This window comes from Callithrix jacchus, chromosome 4 (genome assembly GCF_049354715.1).
Source record: "Callithrix jacchus isolate 240 chromosome 4, calJac240_pri, whole genome shotgun sequence".
In the NCBI taxonomy this organism is placed as follows: domain Eukaryota; kingdom Metazoa; phylum Chordata; class Mammalia; order Primates; family Cebidae; genus Callithrix; species Callithrix jacchus.
The window spans coordinates 26696495-26722475 of record NC_133505.1 but is presented as its reverse complement, the minus strand read 5'-3'; the positions used below and the strand labels follow the sequence as shown (position 1 = coordinate 26722475).

At 36.7% G+C, this 25981-nt stretch overlaps 1 protein-coding gene and 1 pseudogene across 1 annotated transcript in view; one reads left to right on the top strand and one right to left on the bottom strand.

Annotated features, from left to right (window-relative positions):
* LOC118152803 (uncharacterized) overlaps window positions 1–25981 on the bottom strand; it is a 150191-nt gene that overhangs the window by 91347 nt on the left and 32863 nt on the right. The window contains exons 9-10 of the mRNA XM_078370880.1: window positions 14256–14388; window positions 1278–1413 (exon numbers count right to left, since the gene is read on the bottom strand). Coding sequence (XP_078227006.1) covers window positions 1278–1413; window positions 14256–14388 — 269 coding nt within the window. The remainder of the gene's footprint in view (window positions 1–1277; window positions 1414–14255; window positions 14389–25981) is intronic.
* On the top strand, window positions 4591–5592 carry LOC108591134 (NADH dehydrogenase [ubiquinone] iron-sulfur protein 5 pseudogene; annotated as a pseudogene).

Sequence of the window (25981 nt, the reverse complement as noted above, 5' to 3'; positions counted from 1 at the left end):
TTCTCCACTGGAATTAACTTTAGAATGGACTCCCCAAAGATGGAGCCCAGGAATTCTGATTTTAAGTACTCTCCCCAGGTGACTCTTATGGCTCATTAATGTTTAGGGCCCAACTCTAAGGATACATGACCCTCATTGAGAACTTGTGCCCTAAAACGCTCTTTTCTATTCATTTCTGCCTCATCCCTTGGACTCATCCTAGAAGACTTTAACATCAAGATGGTAATCTACCTCACCTAAGTATTAACTTTCTTGGGGATGGGGGGAGTGTGGTATATTAGTGACCAACTCCTCTGTATATGACAGAAACCCACTCCTGTTATTGTCACATCCTAGACCCAGAACAACTCCACTTATCAACAGTCCTAATACTCACAGTGTACTCTGCCAAACCTATCCACTCCCTCTCCCACCAAATCTGCTCTTGTGCAACAGTCAGACCCTATCCCATGACTTCTGCTTCCTCCCATCTAGCAAATCCCTCCTCCAGCTTCAGTGCCAGAGGTGCCCAGCACAGACGACAATCTGTCTCATGCCCTCTGAGACTGACTCCCCACGGACTTCAGAAATACCAACCCTGTACCTTCCATCGCAGAGATGGCCACCGCAGGACTTGGGATGCCAGAGCTACTCAAGCAGGCTGTTACCCTTAGACTCCTTTTCCCTCTCCAGTTCAGGTTGGCCTAGTGATGACAACCATTATAATAACTAATATTTACAAAGCACTAACTGAATTAGGTAACAATTAATTCATTTAATCCTCATAGCAACTCTATGATAGGGGAACATCATCATCCCCATCATAAACCAGTGACATTGATGCCAAGAGAGATAAAATAATTTGCCTAAGGTCCCATAGGTAGTGTGGACCGAGCTGAGATTCAAAGCCCTTCAGTCCCTTTCCACAGCCTGAGCTCAGGTTCATTCCCTCCTGCTCTAGTAACGGAGAAGAAGAGCAAGAAAAGAAAAGAGCAGCCCAGTCATTTACCATTTGAAGAAAACTAGCTCACAGCCCCTATTTTGCTGGAAAACTTTGCCTTGTGCTCCACTCCTCCATTTTATATTTGAGATTCATGTTTTACCCTCTCCTGAGCTTTTTATAACTCATCCTCAAAATATGGCAACAGATAGTGGTTTGAACAAATGTTTTGGAAAGCTTATTTATCAGTTTTATGTGTTGAAATGTTGTCTTTTATCAGCCGCAACTTCTAAACAGTAGCATGTATGGAAAAATTCAAGACTGAAAATGAACACTGAGGAAAATTTTTCAAACTCACCTCTTATTTTTCTTGTAATTCTCCAGTTGCTGGGACTGCATATGTTTGCATCTTTCGAATTCACACTGCCCACATAAGTCTTCAAGATGCAGCAGGTTGTTGTTCTCTATCTCCTCAAAACTAGCCTCTAAATGAGCTGGAAGGATATAAAAATAAACAAAATTCAAAAATCAGAATCCTGACCATTACGAATAAAAAAAATATCAAAAAGGTAAAAGTTTACATTGTTGAGATTGTTTTGCATTTATTTAATTTTATTAAACTTTCTTGAAGCAAAATAAAATACACTGCCAACATTAAAACATAATTCAAATTACCTTTTTTGACTATATTTCAAGCATTTTCAAGATGTAACTTTCCTAAATACATATTAAGCAGGAAGACAAAGAAATGGAGAAATATCATCATTAATGCAATGTCCTAATGACCCATACACCACATGCGAATAACCAATTTTCACATAAGAAGAATACAGCAAAATATAATTAACACAAATTATACCTAACTTCATATCTGTGCCTCTAAACTATGTTAGCTTTTTTTTTTTTTTTTGCCTCTGGCACATCACATACACAAATCTTCAAGGCATAATGGATATGTATAAATACTTGGTAAGCATGGGTTACTAGGCTACTCAGTGGTTGGATGAAGAAGGGACTTAGCGCCAGCTGTCAGGTGACTACTCTTTCAGTACTCCACTCTGCTACCAGGCCACAGAGCTTTGCAGCTATTTTGGACCGTAAGGATCACCCACTCAAACCTTTCACTGAAAAGATTCAAGACTAAAGCCTAGAAAAACAAATTCAGTGCCTTGCCCAAGCAAGCTAGTGAAGGGCCACATGGCCAGTGAAGGGCAGTCAGGAATCCAAACTGAATCCCTTTCACATTACAAAATTTCCAATTGATGGGATGCTATGTCAACTGAGATTACAGGGGCAACGATTTGTTGTTTTCTCATACGTATGAAAAGCTTTTGAGGTCAAAGATTTGAGAACTCAAACAGCCTCCTAACTAGTTATCTATTATTCACTGACATATGCCAGTCACGAGAATACAAAGATGAAAAAGACAGTCCTGGAGCTCAAGGAGCTTACAGGAGAGGGGAGGAACATTTCAATGGCAACAGAGCATGACAGAGCCAGGCATGGGGTGCTGTCGGACTCAAAGGAGTGGCATCTAACACAGATGAGGGAAAAGCTCAGCAAGCAATGACTCCCAAGTCGGGAAGTAACAGCGATAGAGTGGGGAAGGGAGCAGTGAGGAGGAACAAGCTGGCTGTGCAGCCTTCTAGTCTTGGGTTCATTTAAACAGCTGCAATATAATTCCTTCATTTATGTATTAGCTTTTCAAATGACTTTCTAAACTAGCTTTCATAGCATTTAGGTTGGAAGGAAACACCTCAAATTTCGTCTAGGTATACTGAGATGGAAATTTTTGCCTGTTTTTGGAAATCCTAGCAAGAGCAATTAGGCAAAACAAAGAAAGAAAGACATCCGAATCGGAAAGGAGGAAGTCAAATTGCCCGTTTGCAGATGACATGATCTTATGTATAAAAAACTTTAAAAGCGCCACCAAAAAAACTTGTAGAACTTAATAAATTCATAAAGTTGCAGAATACAAAATCAACATTCAAAAGTTAGTAGCATTTCTATACACCACCTATGAACTTTCAGGGGGGAAGAAATCAAGAAAGCAATCCCATTTACAATAGTTACAAATAATTACAATCCTTAATAAATTTAAGATGAAAGAGCCAGGTGCGGTGACTCACACCTATAATCTCAGCACTTTGGGAGGCTGAGGCATGAAGATAGCTTGAGCCCAAGGGGATGAAAGACCAAGGAGTTTGAGACCAAGGGGATGAAAGATCTCTACAAGAAAAACTATAAAACACTAATGAAAGAAGTTGAAGAAGAAACAAAAATAAAGAGACATCCCCGTGTTCACGAATTAGAAGAATTAATATTGTGAAAATGATCATATTGCCAAAAGTGATCTACAGATTAAATGCAATCCCTATCAAAACACCAATGACATTCCTCACAGAAACAGAAAAAAAAAATACCAAAACTCATATAGACTCACACAAGTCCTTGAACGTCCAGAGCAATCCTGAGCAAAAATAACAAAGCTGGAAGCATCAGATCATCTGGCTTCAAAATATACTATAAAAAGCTACAGTAACCAAAACAGCATGACGCTAGCATAAAAACAGAAGCACTGGAACAGAACAAAGAACCCAGAAAATCCAGAAATAAATCCACATATTTATAGCCAATCAGTTTTTGACAAAGGCATCAAGAACATTCGTGGGGAAATGCATGGTCTCATCAATAAGTGATGCTTGGATAAGTAAATATCCATATGGAGAAGAATGAAACTGGACTCTTTTCTTTCACCCTATAAAAAAATTAACTCCTATTGGATTAAAGACTTAAATATAAGAGCTGAAACCATGAAACTGTTAAAAGAAAACACAGGGGAAACATTTCAGAACATTGGTTTGGACAAAGATTTTATCGAGAAGACGTCAAAGGCACAAGCAACAAAAGCAAAAACAGACAAACTGGATTATATCAAACTAAAAAGCTTTTGCCTGGAAAAAAAAAAAATCAAGACTGAAAAGACAACCAGCAAAATGAGAGAAAATACCTGCAAGTTACTCATCCCACAAGGGATTAATACCCTTTCCTTTGGATATATCCCTAGTAGTGCGACTGCTGGCCACATGGTGTTCTATTTCGGTTTTGTTTCGGAGGAACCACCATACTGTTTTCCATACTGGCCCTACTAATTTAAATTCCCAAGAAATTCTTATACAAAGAAGCCAAACAATTCAACAGCAAAAAATAAAAATAAAAATAATTCTATTAAAAAACGGGAAAATGAACTGAATAGACATCTCGCAAAAGAAGATACACGAATGGCCAACAGGTATATGGAAAAATGTTCAACATCACTAATTACAAGGGAAATTCAAATCAAAACCACAATGAGATATCATCTCACCCTAGTTAGAATAGCTATTGCCAGACAGAAATAACAGGCACTAGGGATTCCAAAAGGGGGGAGGGGTGGGAAGGGACAAAGACTGAAAAATTACCTTATTGGGTACAATGTTCACTATTTGGGTACTGGGTACCCGACAAGCCCCATCTCCTCCAATATGCAATACAGCCATGCAACAAACAAGCACATATATCCCCTAAAACTAAAAAAAAAAAAAGAAAATCTATTACTGAAAAGAGCAAAAATATAACAAATGCTGGCAAGGACACGGCGAAAGGGGAGTTCTCACATACTGTTGGTGGGAATTTAAATTAGTATAGCCATTACAGAAAACAGTATGGAAGTTCCTTAAAAAAACAAAGTAGAGAAAAGAGACAAGGGCACAAGCATCGGATCGCCATGCCTTTCTTGGACGTGCAGAAAAGGTTCAGCATTAACCTAGATTGGTGGTGAACAATCCAAAGTGCTGAACAGCCCTACAAGTTTCATGCTCGATGCCGTACTTTTGAAAAAGAATGGATAGAATGTGCACATGGAATCGGTACTAACTGGGCAGAGAAAGAGTGCAAGATGGAAGATGATTATTTCATAGAGTGTATACTTTGGAGAAAAACAATGAAACATCTGGAGGCAACAGGAAAAACTGATGAAGGAAGGGAAGTCCACCCCTCCACCTCACCACATGGGCAAGGGGGAGCCTCGGCCCTGACCAGACACAGCTACTGATATCTGAAGGCCGATTTTCATGTTCTCTGTTCTCCACTGGAAAGGTTGTTTATGGAAAACCTCCTTGTCAAAGTGTGTAAAAATAAACTATTGCTCCATCCTAAAACAAACAAAAACAAAAAACAAAAGCAGAATGACCAGGTGACCAGCAGTCCCACTACTATCGGAGACACAGCCAAGGGAAAGGAAATCAGTGTACTGAAGTGTTTTCTGTACTCTCATGTTCACTACAGGTCTATATACGACAGCTAAGATATGAATTCAACCTAAGTGTCCATCAATGGATGAATAAAGAAAATATGTTACATACAAACAATATAATACTATTCAGCCATAAAAAAGATTTAAGTTCTGTCATTCACAGGATGTTATGTTAAGTGAAATAAGCCTGGCACAGAAAGATAAATGCTGCATGTTGGAACTCCTTCTTTGGATCCCCTCCCATGGCAGCATGGGAGCTATCTCTCCTTCTCTTTCTTTCTCTCTCTCTGCCTAATAAATTGCTCTCTGCAAACCTAAAAAAAAAAATGCTGCATGTTTCACCCATATGTGGAAGCTAAAAATGATTCCCTGGGAAGTAGAGGGTAGAATAATGCTTATTATAGGATACTGGGGAGGTGAGCAGTAGCCAAAGGTTGGTTAACAGATACAAATTTACAGTGAGATAGGAAGAATAAGTTCTTGCATTCTGTAGTACTGTAGGGAGAGTATAATAATTTATTGTATTTGTTCAAATAGCAAAAGAATGGATTTTGAATGGTCCCAAAACAAAAAAAAATTACATTTGGGGAGATGGATATGCTCACTACCTTGATTTTATTATTACAAATTATGTACATGTATCAAAAATCACACTGTGCCCTATAAATATACACAATTATGTGTCAAAATAATAAAAGCAAAAAATAAACATGTAAATACTTTAAAACTTTTTAAAAGAAAAGACAAGGCAGGAACTGGGAGAAAACCTTTGTAGAACATACCTGATAAAGGACTGTTTTCCATACTGGCCCTACTAATTTAAATTCCCAAGAAATTCTTATACAAAGAAGCCAAACAATTCAACAGCAAAAATATACAAAGTACTCAGTCTGCAACTGAGGGACAGTCTACAAAATATCTGATCACCAGGTCTCAAAAAGTGGTCATGGTCATCAAAAACAAAAAAACCTGTGAAAAACTGTCAGGCCAAGAGGACCCTAAGAAGACAAGATGACTAAATTTAATGTGGTCTCCTGAATGGGATCTTGGAACTGAAAAGAATATTAAGTAAAAAAGAAATATTGGGGCCTGGCGCGGTGGCTCAAGCCTGTAATCCCAGCACTTTGGGAGGCTGAGGCGGGTGGATCACGAGGTCAAGAGATCGAGACCATCTTGGTCAATATGGTGAAACCCCGTCTCTACTAAAAAAATACAAAAAAATTAGCTGGGCATGGTGGTGCGTGCCTGTAATCCCAGCTACTTAGGAGGCTGAGGCAGGAGAATTGCCTGGACCCAGGAAGCGGAGGTTGCGGTGAGCCAAGATCGCGCCATTGCATTCCAGCCTGGGTAACAAGAGCGAAACTCGGTCTCAAAAAAAAAAAAAAAAGAAAAGAAAAGAAAAAGAAATATTAATAAAGGATGAATTTTTAGTAATAATGAAAAGATTTTATTTTTAATTATCTTTATTTGATCCAAACAGCTATTAAATAATCCAAAAGTACTGTTTTCTTTTTTATCCTCTTCTCAAGCATTTATCCTTTGAATTACAAATAATCCAATTACATTAAGTTATTTAAAAAGATATGATGAAATTATTATTGACCACAGTCACCCTACTGTACTATCAAATAGCAGGTCTTACTCCTTTTTTTTTTTTTTTTTTTTTGACACTTTCTAATATCCTAAATTTTAACTACTAAATATTTGGGCTTATAAAAACTGCCTCTTCTCTCTGGTAGGGTATAAGGCTTAAAAACATGAATTTGGGGGGAGGGAAATAAAATTTTATTCAAAGGTGAAAATATGACAAGTAGTTTAGCAGTTTTCTTCAAATATTTTAGGTACTGACTTTTATCACTGATACATCACTGTAAACCACTGGTAAATCTAAAAAAGGCTAATAATAACGTAGTTCATAGAAGTTTTGAATTTAGTTTCAGGGGCCACATACAACAGCTGCTATATGTGATTATGGAATGCTTAAATGAAACAATTTGTAAAATCTAAATTTTAGCCAATGAATAATTATATTTACAATTTTTAAAAATGTCATAAATGGCACATAAGGAGTTTGTACAGGGCAATCAGGCAAAATGATGTACTGCCATACACACACACACACACACACACACACACACACACACACATTTTTGGTACAGATGAGGCCTTGCTATGACCCAGCTGATCTTGAACTCCTGGGCCTGAGCGATCCTCCTGCCTTGGCCTCCCAAAGTGCTGGAATTACAGCCGTGGGCCACCACACCCAGCCTGCACTGCTTTTTGTTTTATTAAATGAAAAACCGATTAGGATATTCAGCTTGGGAGATAGTACTCCTAGCACTAAAGAAGCAATATTCAACTCATTCTGTTATAACTAGTCTGACAGGGTCTTAAAATGTACAAAAGATTATCATAGCTAATATGATTATTTAAAAGGCTGTTTCATTTTGATTAATGATAAAAACTAGAATAGTTAAATTTAATATAGACTCCATTTAACTCTAAGGTACTTGGTGCATTCAGTATCACGCATGTATCCTTAGCATATGGGGGAAAGGTTAAGAGCTAAGCTTTGAAGCACAAGCTTAAAAACTCAGCTCTGCTCCTGCCAGATGAGAAGCAATGTGATACCTCGTCTGTGAAGAGAGAGCTAACAACACACATCTTGCAAAGCTGTTAAAAGGATTAAATGAGCCAAAGTACCTAAACTTAATACTTGACAGTTAGTAAATAATGTTTGAATATTTTTTAAAAAAAGAGAATTTTATAGATTAGTTAATTTTTATATTTAATAAAAGCCATTAAAACTAATAATTTCATTGACCACTAATGATCATGATGAAAATAAGATCTATGGATGTATTAGATCAAAATGTCAACAACATCTGAATTTTTACCTTACAAACTTACATACCTGCAAATTATTTTCCAGGCTATATTCTTAAGATCTCCTATAGGTAAAAGGAATTACATTTCAAATGATTTTTCTGAACAGAAACTATGTAATGGAGCCAACAATTAGTCTATGCTGGAAAACGTGGATGTTCTTTTTACCTTTTTAATATTTATCTGAACAGATGGTAATTTCCATTTAGATTCTAGCTCTGTTGGTTGACTACAGAGCTAATGAGGCCAGGAAGTTAAATGAGGTTGATCTCTAGGCAGGCCAATTAATTTCTAACAGATAGAAATTCTCTCCTATGTACAAATTGTACTTGCTGCCCTAGTCACTCTTTTGTTAATAACGTGGGGACCAGATGAAAATGTGTGAGTGGTTTAGCACCCTGGAAATCCTAATGAGAAGCAAACTGTACATCCTTCTGAATAGAATGGCATCATGCTCTTGTGCTGAATGACAAATTAAGACTAAAATGCTTGGAACGGTCAGTGGTCATTTTACTGCTAACACCAAATTCATATTTATGTTCTCCCCTTTAAAAAGCTTTATAGGCTCCTGAGCCCTTTTAAGTTAAACCCCTTATCATTCAGAGACCTACTGCTCTCTGGCCACAAACTGCATTTATTTCACTTCTTTCCTTCACATGTTCTACATTACTGCAAAACAAGATGCGTCCTGCTGCCTCCTCCTCCTTGCCTCTGCCTGTCCCTAACCCCAGCTTGTCTTTTCAGGCACAGGCCAGTGGCAGCTGCCCTCCTCCCACAGGCCCCCTTCCTCTTCTCTGCTTCCACAGACCTTTGAGCCTCACACAGGACTCACATTCTGACTGATACCACACAACCAGCTGTGTACTCTAACCTCTCTCAGCAATCTGTATGGGTCTTAAAGGTGCAGACTGTATTTTTGCTTCTTTGCTATCCCCTAATAACATGTCCACTGAATTCAATAAGGAATAATTTCTGGAGATAGAATGATTCTATTACTCTAACACGGAAAATAACCAAGGCAAATCTATTCATGGTCATGTAGTTTAAATAATAAGACATTATGCCAAATTTTGCAAAAGAATAAATTAAACATGAGCTGAGAACTCAGGAAACATTAAACAACACGTCACTTTATCAGCAGTAAATAAGACCATGTCACATTGTCAGTGACTTTAAAAAGAAGTGATAAACATTTTCCATTTTAACACTTAACAGATTTGAAATCGGTAATAAAATATAAAAGAATTGTATTAAAAAGTAAATGTTCTCCCCCTCTTATATTAAAAACTTAAAAAAGCTCTTCACATAAGTACATATATAATGTGTAATGTGGATATCTTATGTTGAATTTAAGTTGGCAGAAATTTAATTTCCCTGTCACAGCCTGCACATTTCCTGCTGCAAAACAAGTTGCATGTATGAGTACATTTGTAACCACCTTAGGATGCACATACATAAAACACTAGCAGGCCTCCATGGACACAAGTGTACCTTTACAAGAAGTTCAAGCCTCATCCTTTTGCTCGCTATAACAACAGCATATGTATCATTTAGAGATCAGTGGAAAAGATAGGTGGAATTTTACCGTGAAAAGCCATCTGGGAATGCTTGACAGCTGTGCAGAAAAGAGCTTCACAAATCTTTGTGAGAAGGCTGTCCCAGAGGAAGAGCAATTCTGTTTGGAATTTTTCTTTGTGTCATTTGTTTCAAATACACATTATCTGTAGTGTAACCACTGATATATGAAGAATGAAGCAGCACACTAAAATTAATTACTTCCCACTTAATGAGTTCTTTTCTAACAAAATAATTAGCATCATGCAACAAATAAATCTCCTTTGGCTGTAAACCTGTAAGTCATAGAGGCCAGGTACTGAAAGACCAGAAGAGTCTTCAAATGCTTGTGTTACACTTTCGTGTACTAAGGCAATAAGGTCATGATGGTATGCATAAGGAAACTTTAAGAGGTGCATTAACTTCCAAAAGCCATTATGGAACAAATGAGATCTATGTAGTAGCCTAAGAGGTGTCTAAGACAGTTAATGTGCCTCTTGAACGGTCTAACCTCAGAAAGTAACCTGGACATAAAATAATCTAGTTCATGAAAAACTAACAGGGTTATAATCATCTCTGTTAGATGCCCTCTCAAATTCTGTACCAAAGAAAACAAAACTATATTGTATCAGGCTAGTTGGTCAACTAAAAAAAAAAAAGACACACTCAGTATATGGCTGCCATTCTCTTATATCTAAGAGTTGTTATCTAAGAATTAACAGAATCTTCTGGCTGGTACAGTAGCTCAATCCTGTAATGCCAGAGCTTTGGGAGGTTGAGGCAGGAAGATCTCTTGAGTCCAGGAATAATTTGAGGCTAATAGTTTGTGGTGAGCTATGATACAGCCTAGACAAGAGTGAGACCCTGTTTCTAAAAAAGAAATAAAAATTTTAAAACAAAAACAAAACACAGAATCTTCTGTTCTAGATGAAGGAACAGTCTTTTTCAATAGGTCATATAAAATAAGCTAGGAGATAGAGAAAATTCAAAGACAAGACTTAACATTTTGAACTTGAATAAAGAAATAGGATTATATTACCCTCTAGTGGAAGTCCAAGAGAACTCAGTATATCTTTTCAAACATTTTTCCAGTTTTATAAGAAACGCTGTGGTTTTCCACAGAATAAGTGCAAAGAATCTGGATAAAAACATTTCATTGTATGCTTACACACTTTCAATGTATAGAATACTAATATCACCACACTGAATGTTGTGGTTTTGCATTCTAAACTGTTTTGCAGTACAAGCTTATTTGCATAACATCCATCTAAACTCTCCTGTCACAGAATAATGGTTTTGTAAATTCACAAAGGCTAGAGAGGCCCCGACTAGAACGTCAGCATCTTGATGGCAGGTGCCCAGCCTTGTTCACTCCTGTGTGTCCAGAGCCTGCACACAGTGCATGGTGCATGGCAGATGCCCAGTATGTACCAGGCACTGTGCTAAGTGGTTACATTTGTTATCTGATTTAATCCAGACAGGTATGCTCATGGTCATCTTGCAGACAAGAAAACTAAAGCTTAGAGCCGCTGAGAAATCTACACCGTTCTTAAAGTGAGGAAGTTGTAGGATTGGGAACCAAATCCAGATCTGTAAGTTCATAGCCCTTGTTTTTCCAGTTCCCAGCATACCTTTATTATTTATTTTTAAAACGACAAACCTTATCAGTATCAATTAAACAGGCTTTTATAAGCTGGACTGAAACCAACATGAATGGATCATCTGTTGTAACTTAACAATTTCCAAGGGGCTAGGTAACCAGGAGTCATATCAATGAAGCCATGGGATAACACAGCTGAACACATCGTCAAAAGTCCAAATGGCTCACATAAGATAAATCCTTTACCCTTCAATAAAAGCAGACTCTTTAGAGAGCAAAGTAAGACCAAAAGAGTGAAGCTGCCCAGAAAATGGAGGGACTGACAGGGAATGGTGTCATATCTGACAGTGCAAGGATACAAAGCTCAAAGGAGCTAGGGGAACCCTGTGACTAAATATAATTGGTTATTACTTTCTTCTAAGTTTGTTTTCATTTTTCATTAATGCTTAACTATTTAAGCCTTGCAATAATATGTCAAGGTATTTAGGTGATAATAGGAGATATTCTGAGGCTCCAAAAAACAAGAGAGAGGGGGAGAGAACCTAGTTAATGAATGAGAATTTAAAACACTAAATGTTCCCAAAATCTAAGAATTATATATAAATGCATCAGAATGAATTCAAAAGTACATTAATGGTGCAGATATATGTTTACAAAATTCACCCCATCAAATTTGGCTTCAAAGCGTTTGTTTTCCTACTGTAAAGAATATCAGCACTGACTCTACAAAGCTTAAATTGCTTAACTAAAAGCCTCATGATTTTCAAACATCTCTCTCTGGGCTTAATCTAGGTCAACAAATACTAACTAGGTCTCTAAAATTCCAAGTTTTGATATGCTATCTTCCACAGTCATTCATTATTAATTATAAATATGAGGCAAATAACAGCAATAGATTAAAACCCAAAGGAAGCATGTATTTAAAGGCTAATAGGTAATTTAGATTGGCAATATATGCAAAAAATAACCAACCAGAAAGATCTTCAAGAAAACTGAATTAACTCTAGAAAAAGAGCTCAATATCAGAGAGGGAAAAAATGACTCAAATTAATTAAGAAGTGACTATCTAACCAGAACAGTGTATCAGAGAATCTTTCAGCTTCAATTTGTCTTTAGTGTTAGATGTTCTCAGATTACTAAAAAAGAGAGGATTCAAGTGAACAGTTGGAAGACCTATCTTGTGCATTTAAGAAGCCAAAATGTAGTTTCTGAAGAATAAGTTAATGTATCACTAAACATTAAACACTTTTCAGGATATTAGAATCCTAATTGGGAGTGAACACACAATATATTCTACAAAAGACTTACAGAGACTGCGTTTCCTAAATGGAATTGACTACGAAAATAATTAGAATTGTGGCAGAATGCATTTATTCAACAGAGTGGTATTAAGCAAACAACTATCTGTAAACACATTTACTTACCTGGGGAAATACAAGAGGTTATCATGAGAGAATATGTCTGCAAAGAAACATATAACCAGTGAAAGGTAACTCAAAGAGATAAAGGAAGATGAGCTGAAAGAAAGTGGCTACGAATATTCCAAACATCTTAAAGGCCATGTCCAAGGCTTAGGAAGGACCACTGCTATACATGTAAGAGGGAAGCCATGCAGAGGGCAACTGCAGCCATTTTACATTTCTCTAAGACCCGGAATCTCTTTTCCATGTCCTGCCTTCAGAAAGAACAAAACACTGACCCTGAAAGGCATGGCAACAGCCAGGAGATTTGAAGAATACAGTTCATAGAGACCTCCTGAGAGCTCTCATCTTACTGCCTCATCACCCATTGAGGATATCACCAATGTGGTTGGGATACTAGATGCATTTATAAATTCTGTGATCCTGAGACAGCTGCAAACTCTCCAAGCCTTAGTTTATCTGTAAATTGGGAATAATAAAAGCTACTTTTGTGGGATTCTTATGAGAATTACAGACAGTATCTGTAAAGCATGTAATAAGCACTGACACAGAGTAGGTGCTATAAACGTTAGCTACTGTTATCAGCAACAGCACTCCAAATACTGTGTTATCTATTTTGTTCACACACCAAAAACTCTTTTATGATTTGCGAATTGTCTTGTAAATCAGTCTTGTTTTGCTTTGAATGAGGCAATATTGAAAATAGGAGATGTAAAAACTAAAACAGGTTATTAGCTCAAAAACTTTATTTCCCATACAGATAGCTCCTACTCCTACTTAACTAAGATCTTTAGCTTCATTAGAAAATAGTAAGCTACAATATTATCCTCAGATGTGGCATCATCAAACATAAAATATAATTTTCTGAATATAAACCCAAGAATAAAGAATACCAATATAATCCATCCAAATGAAAACAATCACACACAAAAAATTTCCAGAATACAAATTTAGTCAAACAGGTGCCCTCGTTTACTCTCATCATTGTTGCTGTTGTTTGCGACAAAGTCTCACTATGGGCTGGATTCAAACTCCTGGGCTCAAGCAATCCTCCTGCCTCAGTCTCCAGGATAGCTCCAACTGCAGGCACACGCCACCACACCCAGCACAAGTACCCTCATTTAACCAGATTTGTTTGATCTTTAATCCAATTGAGGAAAAAAAGATATATACTACAAAACATAAAAGGTCTGGCAGATCTAAATTTGAAAAGCAACAATTTCTGGAGTACATCCTGCAGTCAGGACAAAGTCGCCTAATCCATTTTCTACATGTATGCTTTTGAACAGAGACCAAATGTCAACAAAGACAACCTGGAGTCACTTTAAGAATCAACCAAATTATAATTATGTGTTCTGAGCTGACCTGAGGCACAAACAGTCAGAAATAATTTCTATACTTTACATCATTTTCTGTCTAATCCTCAACTAATCAGAATATTAAATTAACTGGAAATCATGATTTTCCCAAAAATCCTGTTAACCCAGAACTTCATGTGTTCCTAAAAAGTTTTGAAATCACACCAAACCCTGCCCAAGTTGTTTTAATTCCTAAAAGTACAGATAAAAACATCGGACTTACTCAGATTTGCCATCATGGATTCTAAGTCTGCGATTAAAGCTGGGAGCTGCTGGAGCTGCTCCTGCAACTCCACAAGGCTTGTCTTTTTCTTCTCCCAGTGTGCAGAAAGCATGACCACCTCACTATCCACCAGCTGCAGCACATGCAGGGGGGAATAAAACCAGGTTTTAGGAACAAAGAAAGTATAGTTAACGTAATGAGATGTAATGTTATCTTTAACAACCCCTCTACTCTGGAGAGATTACAGTACATTCTAAAAGAGACTGAAGTTGTTTTGTTTTCTAAAGAAGAACCAACTTAACATTCAGTGCAGGAGACCTCAAATTACTGTTTGTATCAGTGCATCTTATCCCAAAGAGAAAGTTTAAAAATGGCTTTAAAAGTCACTTCTAAGTATACCCTGTTTTAAGCAGACCATGTATTTGAAAATCCAAATCTAGAAAAAGTAAAACAAAAAACTACCACTAACAACCAAAAAGAAAACAAACATAAAACATAATTAACATGTAATTACTGGCTTTATAAAAGGAACTCGTAACGGAAAAGTTTTCTAATACATTTAGAATATACCATGATTCAATTTGCATTTAAACAGGAATGCTTACTGCATAAAGTATATAAAGGAATTTTGAGAAAACTGGCCAATTCCAGAATTCCAGAAAAAGAGGAAATGATTTAAGGTAACAAGGAATTCAGCAGATGTAAAGGGTTCCTAACAGCAAGGTTGTGAAATTCTAGAGCAGCCTAAGATAATTCTAACTTCTTTTCCTAAAGACTGTAAAGAAAATGACAGAAAACAGTTTCTCCCAGACAATCTTGTTTTGGTCTTACAATTTTGTTTTGTCCCTCCCAATGGGAGGGACAAGGGCCTAGAAAGATTTAGAAGGAGCAAGAAGAGGTCATCTTTTGAAAATATCATCATGAATAAGCAAGAACTGGGAAAAACTCCATAATCTGTACAATAAAAAATAAAGGTGACAAAATCCATCATATAACAGAAGAAAATGAATTTGAATATTCAAAACGGCCAATATACACATCTCAAGATTAAGAGGGTTTGTTTTCAGATGAAGTTTTGCTCTCGTTACCCAGGCTGCAGTGCAGTGGCACGATCACGGCTCACTACAACCTCTGCCTCCCAGGTTCAATCGATTCTCCAGCCTTAGCCTCCCAAGTAGCTGGGATTACAGGTGTCTGCCATTACACCCAGCTAACTTTTTGTATTTTTAGTAGAGACGGGGTTTCGCTATTTTGGCCAGGCTGGTTTTGAACTTGAGGTCTCAAGCAATCCACCCATCTCGGCCTCCCAAAGTATTAGGATTACAGGCAAGACCCACCATGCCCAGCCAGGATTATGGCTAAGAGTTAGAATCTGAATACAACCAATTCTTACTAAGTTCCACTTAAATATTAAAAAAGAACTTTGGAGGAATAAACATATCAAAGATACAAAATTGTCTGTATGTGGTACTAGATTGTTTTTGTTTATACATTTCACTATAGTAGGAATTCTTATCTGAAATAAGGAAGTAAGCTATGGCACATCTCCCTGTTGTTTCTGAGCCCACCCTGCAAGGATAAACACATCATCTCTCACATTCAAGCCTCAACTGAGCTGGGAGGCCACACCAAGTTTCATACAAACTGCATTTCTCATTATTTTTGTGTACATAAAAATGTCTGCTGCCAACCGGTCTTTAAAAAGATCTTTAAAAGTAGCTTAAAACATATCAAAACAACAACTACAGTGCAACAAGAAAACCAAAGCTTGAAACAAGTATATATGTTCACAAGATTCATTTATAGTATTCCACAAACTTCTACTGAAGCACGATTTTGGGTACTGAAGACGTAATGACAAACAAATCAGAAAGGAAATTCCTGCCTTCTTATTGTTTATACTTTAGTATAAATTCTCTTAACTTCAGATTTTAAACTCTAAAAAAAATAATTCCTATATTATGGGGCTATTTTGGTTAATAATTTGAAAACTCTAGAATTTTTAGATATTAACCATTTCTTACTGAAAATTACAGTGCAATATTTAAATATTAAAATTTAACTACAGTTTAGTTCATACCTGATATAAAACTGAAAATTATATTCTGAATATAGAATATAAACATATAGAAAAAAACCATATCAGAAAACACTAAATCATCACTTTGAAAGAATGGAAGGGTAAACAAATTCTCAGAAATTACCAATAATTATACAATAACACTAAAACATTCTGAATATTTTCTGGGTACCAGACCCTGTGCTAAGCAATTTACACATATTATCTCATTTAAACCAAACAGCAACCCTATACACTAAGCAATATTATAATCTCCATCATACAGATTTTAAAGATTGACATGTAACGGATGTTAAGTTAATTCCTCAAGGGCCACAGTGGACTTAGATTCCATCCCAGGGAATCTGACAGTAAGCTTATGCCCTTAATCAACTCACTAGGGACTGTGCTATAGGGGTATATAAAGAGAAGAAGGAAAGTAAAAATTTAGCAAAAGGGTTCTGAAAAACTGTACTGTTAACTATTCATTTTAACATGTGTAATTTCTTACCTAATGATTAAAAAAAAAAAAAGCTGTCACCAGAAGTTCAATTTTTCTACCTCTAAGTAACTCGGAATAAACCCAGATTCACCACCAGGAAATCAAGTTTAAGGAGCAAGACAAACCCAAAGTGCTTTATTCCAAAATTATTTCTGGCAGATACTGAAGTTAGGAGAAGAAAAAAAAAGCACACCAATGAAGAAAAGGTACACCAATGATGTACAATAGGACCTTACTTAGTATAAAACTTAGTACAGAGTTTTAAGGAACACATCATTTTACTTGATTTCCACACAACTCTGCTAAGCAGAATAAGCAGTGTTAAGCCATTTTATAGATGAGAAAACTAAGAGACCGTGTTATCTACCCAGGGTCAACATGTATTGGTGCAGCAAGGAGCAGAAACCAGGATTTCCAACACTAAGGTCAGTTCCCTTTCTGCCACAGCAGAGGAAATCCACCCTGAATGCATAGAGTGAAACGGTCAAATTCAATTGGCTTGACATCAAACTGTTAAACCAAACCATGAATCTTGAGAGTTCAACTTGAAGGCAAGCTAATATTTCACAATAATAGGAGAGGCAAAACACTGAAAGTCTAACTTTAGAAAACTGCCTTCAGAGTGTAAGCCCGAAGTAAGTATTAACTATTTATGGTATTTATTTATACATTGCTAAGGGTGAAAAAAAAAAATCACAACCCTTGTTTAGAAAAAGCTTAGACAACAAAGCTACCTTTGATCACAGCTGCTTGTTTTATAAGCTATTGCTCTGAATTCAAAGACTATACAGTTACAATTAGCTTTAAAGTAGATGGGTATAAAATAATTTGTTAAACAAGATAAAACTGTTAAAAAGTATATTTGCCCCAGGAGGTTATGCTTTTTGGGTAAAGCCCACCAAAGACACATGGGCAGGTCTGACAAAATAAATTTACAAAATAACAAGTTTAATACTATGCATATTAAAGATAAACATTTAAATATGTATATATATCTCAATAATACATCACAGAAGCCTTTAAAATAAATTTTCATTTTTAAGACTGGGTACTGTTTCTGGAAAGCAACAGAAGTACTTTTGATTAGTTGTGAGTTTTAAAATAACAAATTATACAAAAATTTAAGATCCTAAAGTAGCATAAATTCAATAACAGATACTACAGAAATTTCTCCTGTATATATTGTGAAATGCTTCTTATAATCAAAAGAATGATTTTTGTTAAAGCTCCACTATAGGACACAGTCTTCATTTAGCATGGGATTCATCCATGTTGATACATATAGGTACAGTAGTTCACTAATTTTCACTGTTGTATATGGTATTTATTTTCTGAATAATACCATATTTTTTCTTGCAGATGGACTTTGGAACCGTCCAAAGATTAAACAAAGTTTGCTACAAATATTCTGGTACAAATCTCAAGGTGCACATGTGCAAGAGTTTCACAAATGAATTACAGATGTGTCCAAGATATCCATCTCCTCATCTCCCAGGGCCAAGGGTAATGAGATCCCTCTCCCTGGCCCCTGCAGGTTGAATGCAATGCTCTGGAACAGTTCCCAGCAGCAGAACTGTTGCTTGAAAGGCATGTGCAACTTTTAACTTCTACTTAATGCCAACTCATTTTTTCTAATGTGATTGTTCCAATTTCTTCCTATGAATGAAACAAAACTGTCATCTGCAAATAGTGACCATTTGCACAGAAAGCTCAAAGCTGCTTAAATTTTCAGTAATCCAATTGAGTGAAAATTTGGGGTTTCAATTTGCATTTCCTTGATACCAAGCAAGGTTGAACACATTTTCCCGTGTATTGGCCATAAATGTTTTATCTTCTGCAATATGCCTGCTGATATCTTTTACTCACTTTTCTCCTGGGTTATTTTAGTCCTCTTTTTATTGGTTTGTAGGGGTTATTCATATTTTCTGAACACTTATCCTCTGTCTTATAAATCAATTTTTCATGCTGTTGTTTAATGAAAAGTTTTGACAAAAATTACTGATGTACTTATTTATGGCTGGTGCTTTTTAATATCTTAAGAAATCTTTCCCACTCTAAAATCTTAAACATATTCTCTTCTACTATTTTCTAAAAAATGTAGAGTTTTCCTTTTCACATTTAAGTCTAATGAAGCCAAAATGTGAACAAGGTCTTCAACTACTTTTATTCAACATCATACTAGAGTTTCTACCCAGTATAAAAAACATGAAAAATTTAAAGTTGTACAGCTTAGAAGGGAAGAAACAAACCTACCATCTACCCAAAACAACGCGTACCCCCAAATCCAAGGTATTAGAAGAAGAGAATTTAACAAGATGGTGGAATATGAGATTGAAATACCGCAAGTCAAATACTGCAGGTTTTTGGTAGGTTATCAGGATAAAGAAGCTGTCTTCCATTAACAATTTACCAAAACTTTTTACCCTGAGTGAAATGTATTTTCCAGCCCTTTGGGAGGCTGAGGCGGGTGGATCACGAGGTCAAGAGATCGAGACCATCCTGGTCAACATGGTGAAACCCCGTCTCTACTAAAAATACAAAAAATTAGTTGGGCATGGTGGTGCGTGCCAGTAATCCCAGCTACTCAGGAGGCTGAGGTAGGAGAATTGCCTGAACCCAGGAGGCGGAGGTTGCGGTGAGCCGAGATCGCACCATTGCACTCCAGCCTGGGTAACAAGAGCGAAACTCCGTCTCAAAAATAAAAAAATAAAAAGAAATGTATTTTCTACATCTGATGATCATTTTTGCTTTTAATATTAAAGAGTGGCCAGGCACGGTGGCGCAAGCCTGTAATCCCAGCACTTTGGGAGGTCGAGACGGGTGGATCACAGGGTCAAGAGATGGAGACCATCCTGGCCAACATGGTGAAACCCTATGTGTACTAAAAATACAAAAACAGTGAGCTGGGCGTGGTGGCGTGTGCCTGTAGTCCCAGCTACCCGGGAGGCTGAGGCAGGAGAATTCTTGAACCCAGGAGGTGGAGGTTGCAGTGAGCTGAGATCGCGCCGCTGCACTCCAGCCTGGTGACAGAGCCAAGCTCTGTCTCAAAAAAAAAAAAAAAAAAAAAGAGTCAATTGCATGTAAAAGATTTTCTAATGTCAAATTAACCTTTTAATCCTGGAATAAACGTGGCATATTTTGTTTTTTATACATTACTGGATTTGGTTTGCCACCACTAACATACATTGAAGAATGCCTTCCAGGTAGAATGCCTTTTATTATCCATTATTCATAAGCCATGCAAATATCAATAGGAAGTTTTGGCTAATATTTACATAAGAAAGCTTTAAACTTGATACACATTTTAAAACAATGCACAAGTAGATAATTTATAACTTTTATTCTAAGGACAGGTGAATATTTGTTTTATGTAGTCTGATGAGTTATGTAAATTAGACATCTCTACTCACTATTTAAGAATTCCTTATTATTTGGTCAGAAACTTAACTTTGCTCAGACTATCTAAAATTATTAATTTGCCTAACATATTAAATTTCAGGGGTCATCCTCAATTCACTTAGAAGAACAAAGTATTTAAGCACTAATGACTTGTAATTTAAATTACCTGACAAATGTAATTAGCCAAGATCGAATACTCTGTGTTGTTGTGTCAATCAAACTTTATTTTTTTATGAAATGATTTCTGTAATTCTGACTTTAAATAAATTTAGACTGATTTTATCATTTACCAAATTAATGAATCTGTAATAGTTACATACAACACAGGAATATATATGATGAAATGTAGACACTAGCATTTCTCTTAGAACTTATGAGAATAAGAAAATGTAGGTTTCTGGTAGTAAGGCAGAAAAGATACTTTGAAAAGATCTACAGCTATAAAACATTAAATACTGGGTGTATTTTTAAAAATTTCTTTAAGAGGCATTAAGCTCACAAAAATAAGGGAAATATAAAGGGCCAACAGCAGCAAACAGACCAGGGAACTGAAATGAGATCATTAAAACAAAAGAAAACAAAATGTGGAAGCCGGGATTAAAATACTAAAACAAAAGCTTTGGAGATCTGTGGGAATAGGAGACCTTGTTTGTGGGGATCTGAATCTGAGACTCTTGATAAAGCTCTTTGGCCTCTGAGGTGGCTACATCCCCCAAGTGAAAGCTTAAGCTAGAGGAAAACAATGTGCCTGTTGGCTAAAGGAGTCAACAAGGAAACCTGTCTGTCTTCATAACAAGTTGGCATAGCCTCTTTTCTTGATTTGTTACTGTGTTACTGGCCTCATAGGAGTATGGGGTTCTCAGTTATATTTCCTGCATGATCAAGGAACCTCTAAGTTAAGAAATGAAAGAGTTGCAGATGATTTGTGTTCTTTGACACCCAACGAAAATAAATGCAAATTTTCCATGGATGAAACTGTCTAAACCTAGGCCCCTCAGATTTCTACAGATTAAATCAGGCTACCTGTCCTCAAGATATCAGCAAACACACAATTAAACCAAGAGAAGTCTGAGTCACCAGAACTGAAGAGTAAGATTTAGACCCACAAAGGACTTTAGATATTGCACTATTGAATACTGACTATTAAATAGTTATATATAAAATCTTTTAAGAGTGAAAGATGGACTTAGACATGAGTAAGGAAGAAGGTACTATCAAACATTTAAAAGTCATTGAAATTAAAAACCTAAAAGGTGTACTTAATGGCAATTTGAGGCAGCAGAAAGAAGAAATAATGAAGTAGAGAGTCAAAGAGTACATGGAAAGGATCTCAGAAAGAAAATAGAAAATATCAAAGAGGAATTAATAAGCAGAGGATATTTGTTAAAGGTCTTTAGGTTGAACCAGGTGAGATTGCCAATATTTGATGAAATTTGATCTGTAAAATTGCAGTTTCATGAGTTAGCCCAAAATATCTAGTAAACCTCAACAGTTCTAGAAAGAGCATGAGGAAAAGACAATGTAGGAAAAGATAAATGTCTGTGAATTTTCCACAAATGAGATATCTAAATCCTTAGATCCAGAAAGTACAACAAGCAGGCAAGATAATAATCCATACCTAGACACCTCATATTGAAGCTACAGAATCCGGTTGGGTGTGGTGGCTCACACCTGTAATCCCAGCGCTTTGGGATGCCAAGGTGGGTGGATCACCTGAGGTCAGGAGTTCAAGACAAGCTTAGCTAACATGGTGAAACCCCACCTCTACTAAAAATACCAAATTTAGCTGGGCATGGTAGTGTGTGCCTGTAGTCCCAGCTACTCGGGAGGCTGAGGCCGGAGAATCATTTGAACCCAGAGGGGCAGAGGTTGTAATGCGCTGAGATTGCACCACTGCACTCTAGCCTGGGTAACAGAGTGAGACTCTGTCTCAAAAAAAAAAATAAATTGAAAATGTTTATCTTCTAAACTAGTAGAAAAAAACTAGAACAATCAGAAAGAATTCAGTCAATGCAAAAGATGACAAGAAACCAGGGGAAAACACGTAACAAGCAGAATAAACAGAATAAGATAGTAAATGTGAGTATCTCTGTAATCTCAATATTTTAAAATAATTAAAGGGCATATTTTGAAAGACCAGGAAAAGTCTATTAATAGTTTATAAGCTGCTTACAAGAGACACACCTAGAACATTAGGACACAGAAAGACTGAATATATGGGCATACCTCAAAAATACTGTCAGTTTGGTTCCAGACCCCACTGCAAGAAAGTGAATATTGCAAGAAAGAGAGTCACACAATTTTTTTTTGGTTTCTTAGTGCCTATAAAAGTTATGTTTACACCATACCATTGTCTATTAAGTATGTTTAAAAACAGTGTAGGCCGGGCGCGGTGGCTCACGCCTGTAATCCCAGCACTTTGGGAGGCTGAGGCGGGTGGATCACGAGGTCAAGAGATCGAGACCATCCTGGTCAACATGGTGAAACCCCGTCTCTACTAAAAATACAAAAAATTAGCTGGGCATGGTGGCGAATGCCTGTAATCCCAGCTACTCAGGAGGCTGAGGTAGGAGAATTGCCTGAACCCAGGAGGCGGAGGTTGCGGTGAGCTGAGATCGCGCCATTGCACTCCAGCCTGGGTAACAAAAGCGAAAACTCCGTCTCAAAAAAAAAAAAGGCAGTATAATACCTTAATTAAAAAATACCTTATTGCTCAAAAAATGCTAACTATCACCTGAGCCTTCAGTGAATCATAACCTTTTTCCTAGTTGAGAGGATTTTTTTCTTTTTAATGTTTATGGCTGCCGACTGATCAGGGTGGTGGTTACTGAAAAGGGTGAGTGTGGCAATTTCTGGAAATAAGACAGTAATGAAGTTTGCTGCACCTATTGACTCTTCCTTTCACAAAAGATTTCTCTGTAGCATGCAATGCTGTTTTATTACATTTTACCCATAGTAGAACTCCTTTAAAAACTGGAGTCAGTGAACTCCTCGTCCATTCATGTTTGATCATGAGATTGCAGCAATTCAGTCACATCTTCAGGCTCCACTTACAGTTCTCTTGCTACGTCTACAGCATTTATAGTACTTCTACTGAAGTCTTGAACCCCTCAAAACCATCAATTAGGGTTGGAATCAATTTCTTCCAAATTCCTGTTAATGTTGGTATTTTCACTTACTCCCATGAATCATGAGTGCTTTGTAATGCCATCTAGAATACTAAATTCTTTCCAGGTTTTAAATTTACTCTGCTCAGATCAATTGAAGGAACTTCTATCTATGGCAGCTATAGCCATATAAAATGTATTTCTTAAGCAATACTTAAAAGTTGATATGACTCCTTAATTCACAGGCTACAGAATGGATGTTGTTAGCAGGCACAAAAACAACTTTGATCTCTTTGTATATCTCCTTGAGAGCTCCTGGGTGACCATATGCATTGATAATGAGTGCTATTATTTGGGAAGGAATATTTTTGTCTTAGCAGTAGGTCCCAATGGTAAGCATAAAGTATTAATATTCACGAAACCATGGTATCAACAGATGTGCTGTCATCCAGACTTTGTTGTTAAATTTATACAGCACAGGCAGAGTAGATTCAGCATAATTCTCAAGGGCAGAGAATTTTCAGAATGGTAAATGAAGTGTTGGCTTCAGCTTAAAAGTTACCAGCTGCTTTAGTTCCTGACAAAATAGTAAGTTTGTCCTTTGAAGCTTTGAGGCCAGGAATTAACTTCTCCTCTCTAACTATGAAAGTCCTAGATAACCATCTTCTCCCAATAGAAGGCTGTTATGTATACTTGGAAATTCACTGTTCAGTGTAGCCACTTTCATCAATGATCTTAGCTAGATCTTCTGGATAACCTGCTCACACTTCTATATCAGCTCTTGCTCCTTCACCTTGCACTTTTATGTTATGAAGATGATGTCTTTCCTTGAATTTCATGAACCAACCTCTGCTGTCATCAGACTTTTCTTCTGCAGCTTTGTCACCTCTCTGAGTCCATTTATAGAACTGAGAGTTAGGGCCTTGCTCTAAATTGGGCTTTGGCTTAAGGGAGTATTCTGGCTGGTTTGATCTTCTATCCAGACCAGCCAGACTTCCTCTGTATCAGCAATCAGGCTGTTAGGCTGTTTTGCTTTCTTTTCTTCTTTATTTATTTATTTATTTTCTGGAAACAGTCTTGCTCTGCCACCCAGGCTGCTGTGCAGTGGTGCCATCATGGCTCGCTTGCAGCCTCAAACTCCTGGGCTCAAGCAGATCCTTCTATCCCACCCTCCCGAGCACCTGGGACTACAAGGTGTGAGCCACCATGCCCAGCTAATATTTTAACTTTTTGTAGAGGTAGAGGTCTCCCTATGTTGCCCAGGCTGGTCTCAAATTCCTGAGCTCAAGTGATCCTCCTACCTCAGCCTCCCAAAGTGAGATTACAGATGTGAGCCATCATGTCTAGCCTGTTTTGCTTTCTTATCATTCATGTATTCACAGGAGCAGCAATTTTAATTTTCTTCAATAACATTTTCTTTGCAGTCAAAATTTGGCTGTTTGGTGCAAGAGGTCTAGCTCTTGGCCTGTCTTTGGTTTTGACATTCCTTTCTCACTAAGCTTAATCATTTTTGATTTTTGCTTTCAAGTAAGAAATGTGTGACTCTTCCTTTTACTTGAAGATGTAGAGGCTATCGTAGGGAATTTTATCTCAGGGAATAGGAAGGTCTGAGAATGGAGAGAGAAATGGCCTGTTGGTGGAACACTCAGAACACACATAACATTTATTAATTAAATTCACCATCTTACAAGTGAATGTACTTTGTGGTGCCCCAAAACGACGACAATAGTAACATGAAAGATCACTGATCACAAATCATCATAGCAGATGTAATAATGATGAAAAAGCTGGAAACATTTTCAGAATTACCAAAATGTGACACAGAGACATGACGTGAGCACATGCTGTTGAAGAAATGATACTGATGGAGTTGTTTGATGCAGGGATGCCACAACCTTCAATTTGTAAAAAATGTGGTATCTGCAAAGCACAATATAAATGAAATGCAGTAAATGAAGATATGCCTGTAACTGAAGGAAAAACATATACTGAACAAGTACTAACCCATAGAAAACTGATGTTAATATCAGTGAAATACACTTAAAGTGAAAAACGAAGAGGATCCTTGATAAGATTCAATTCCCTCAGGAGGAAAAAAGTCTAAACTATGTATACCTAGTAAAAGTCTTAGAATATATAAAGCACAAATATAATTACAGGAAAAAACAGCTAAATCCACAATCAAAATGAGAGAATTTTAATACGTGTTTTATAAGTGATAGGAAAAACAAAAAGATTAAGTATGGATATAGATGAATGTCAGACTAATATGACTCACAAATTTGGCCTCAGGGACAAATACAGAATACTACTCCCAGCAAATACAGAATATAAATTTTTTTAAACCATATCTGGAACACTCATAAAAATTGACTGCATACTGAGCCAACACAAATCTCAGCAAGTTTCATATAAATGAAGTCATGTAGAACGTAGTCTGATTCCAGTGCAAATAAAGCTGAAAGTTACTTGATAAGAAATCAATTTTGAAAACTATATTTGAAAATTTTAAATCCATATGAATACTTTATGGTTTGAAGAAGAAAAAATGTAAACTTAAAAATAGAAGTGAATGATAATTACTACATATAAACTTGTAGAATTTGCTAAAATCTAACTACAGGGAAATTGTATAAAGAAAAAAAGGTTGAAAATCAGT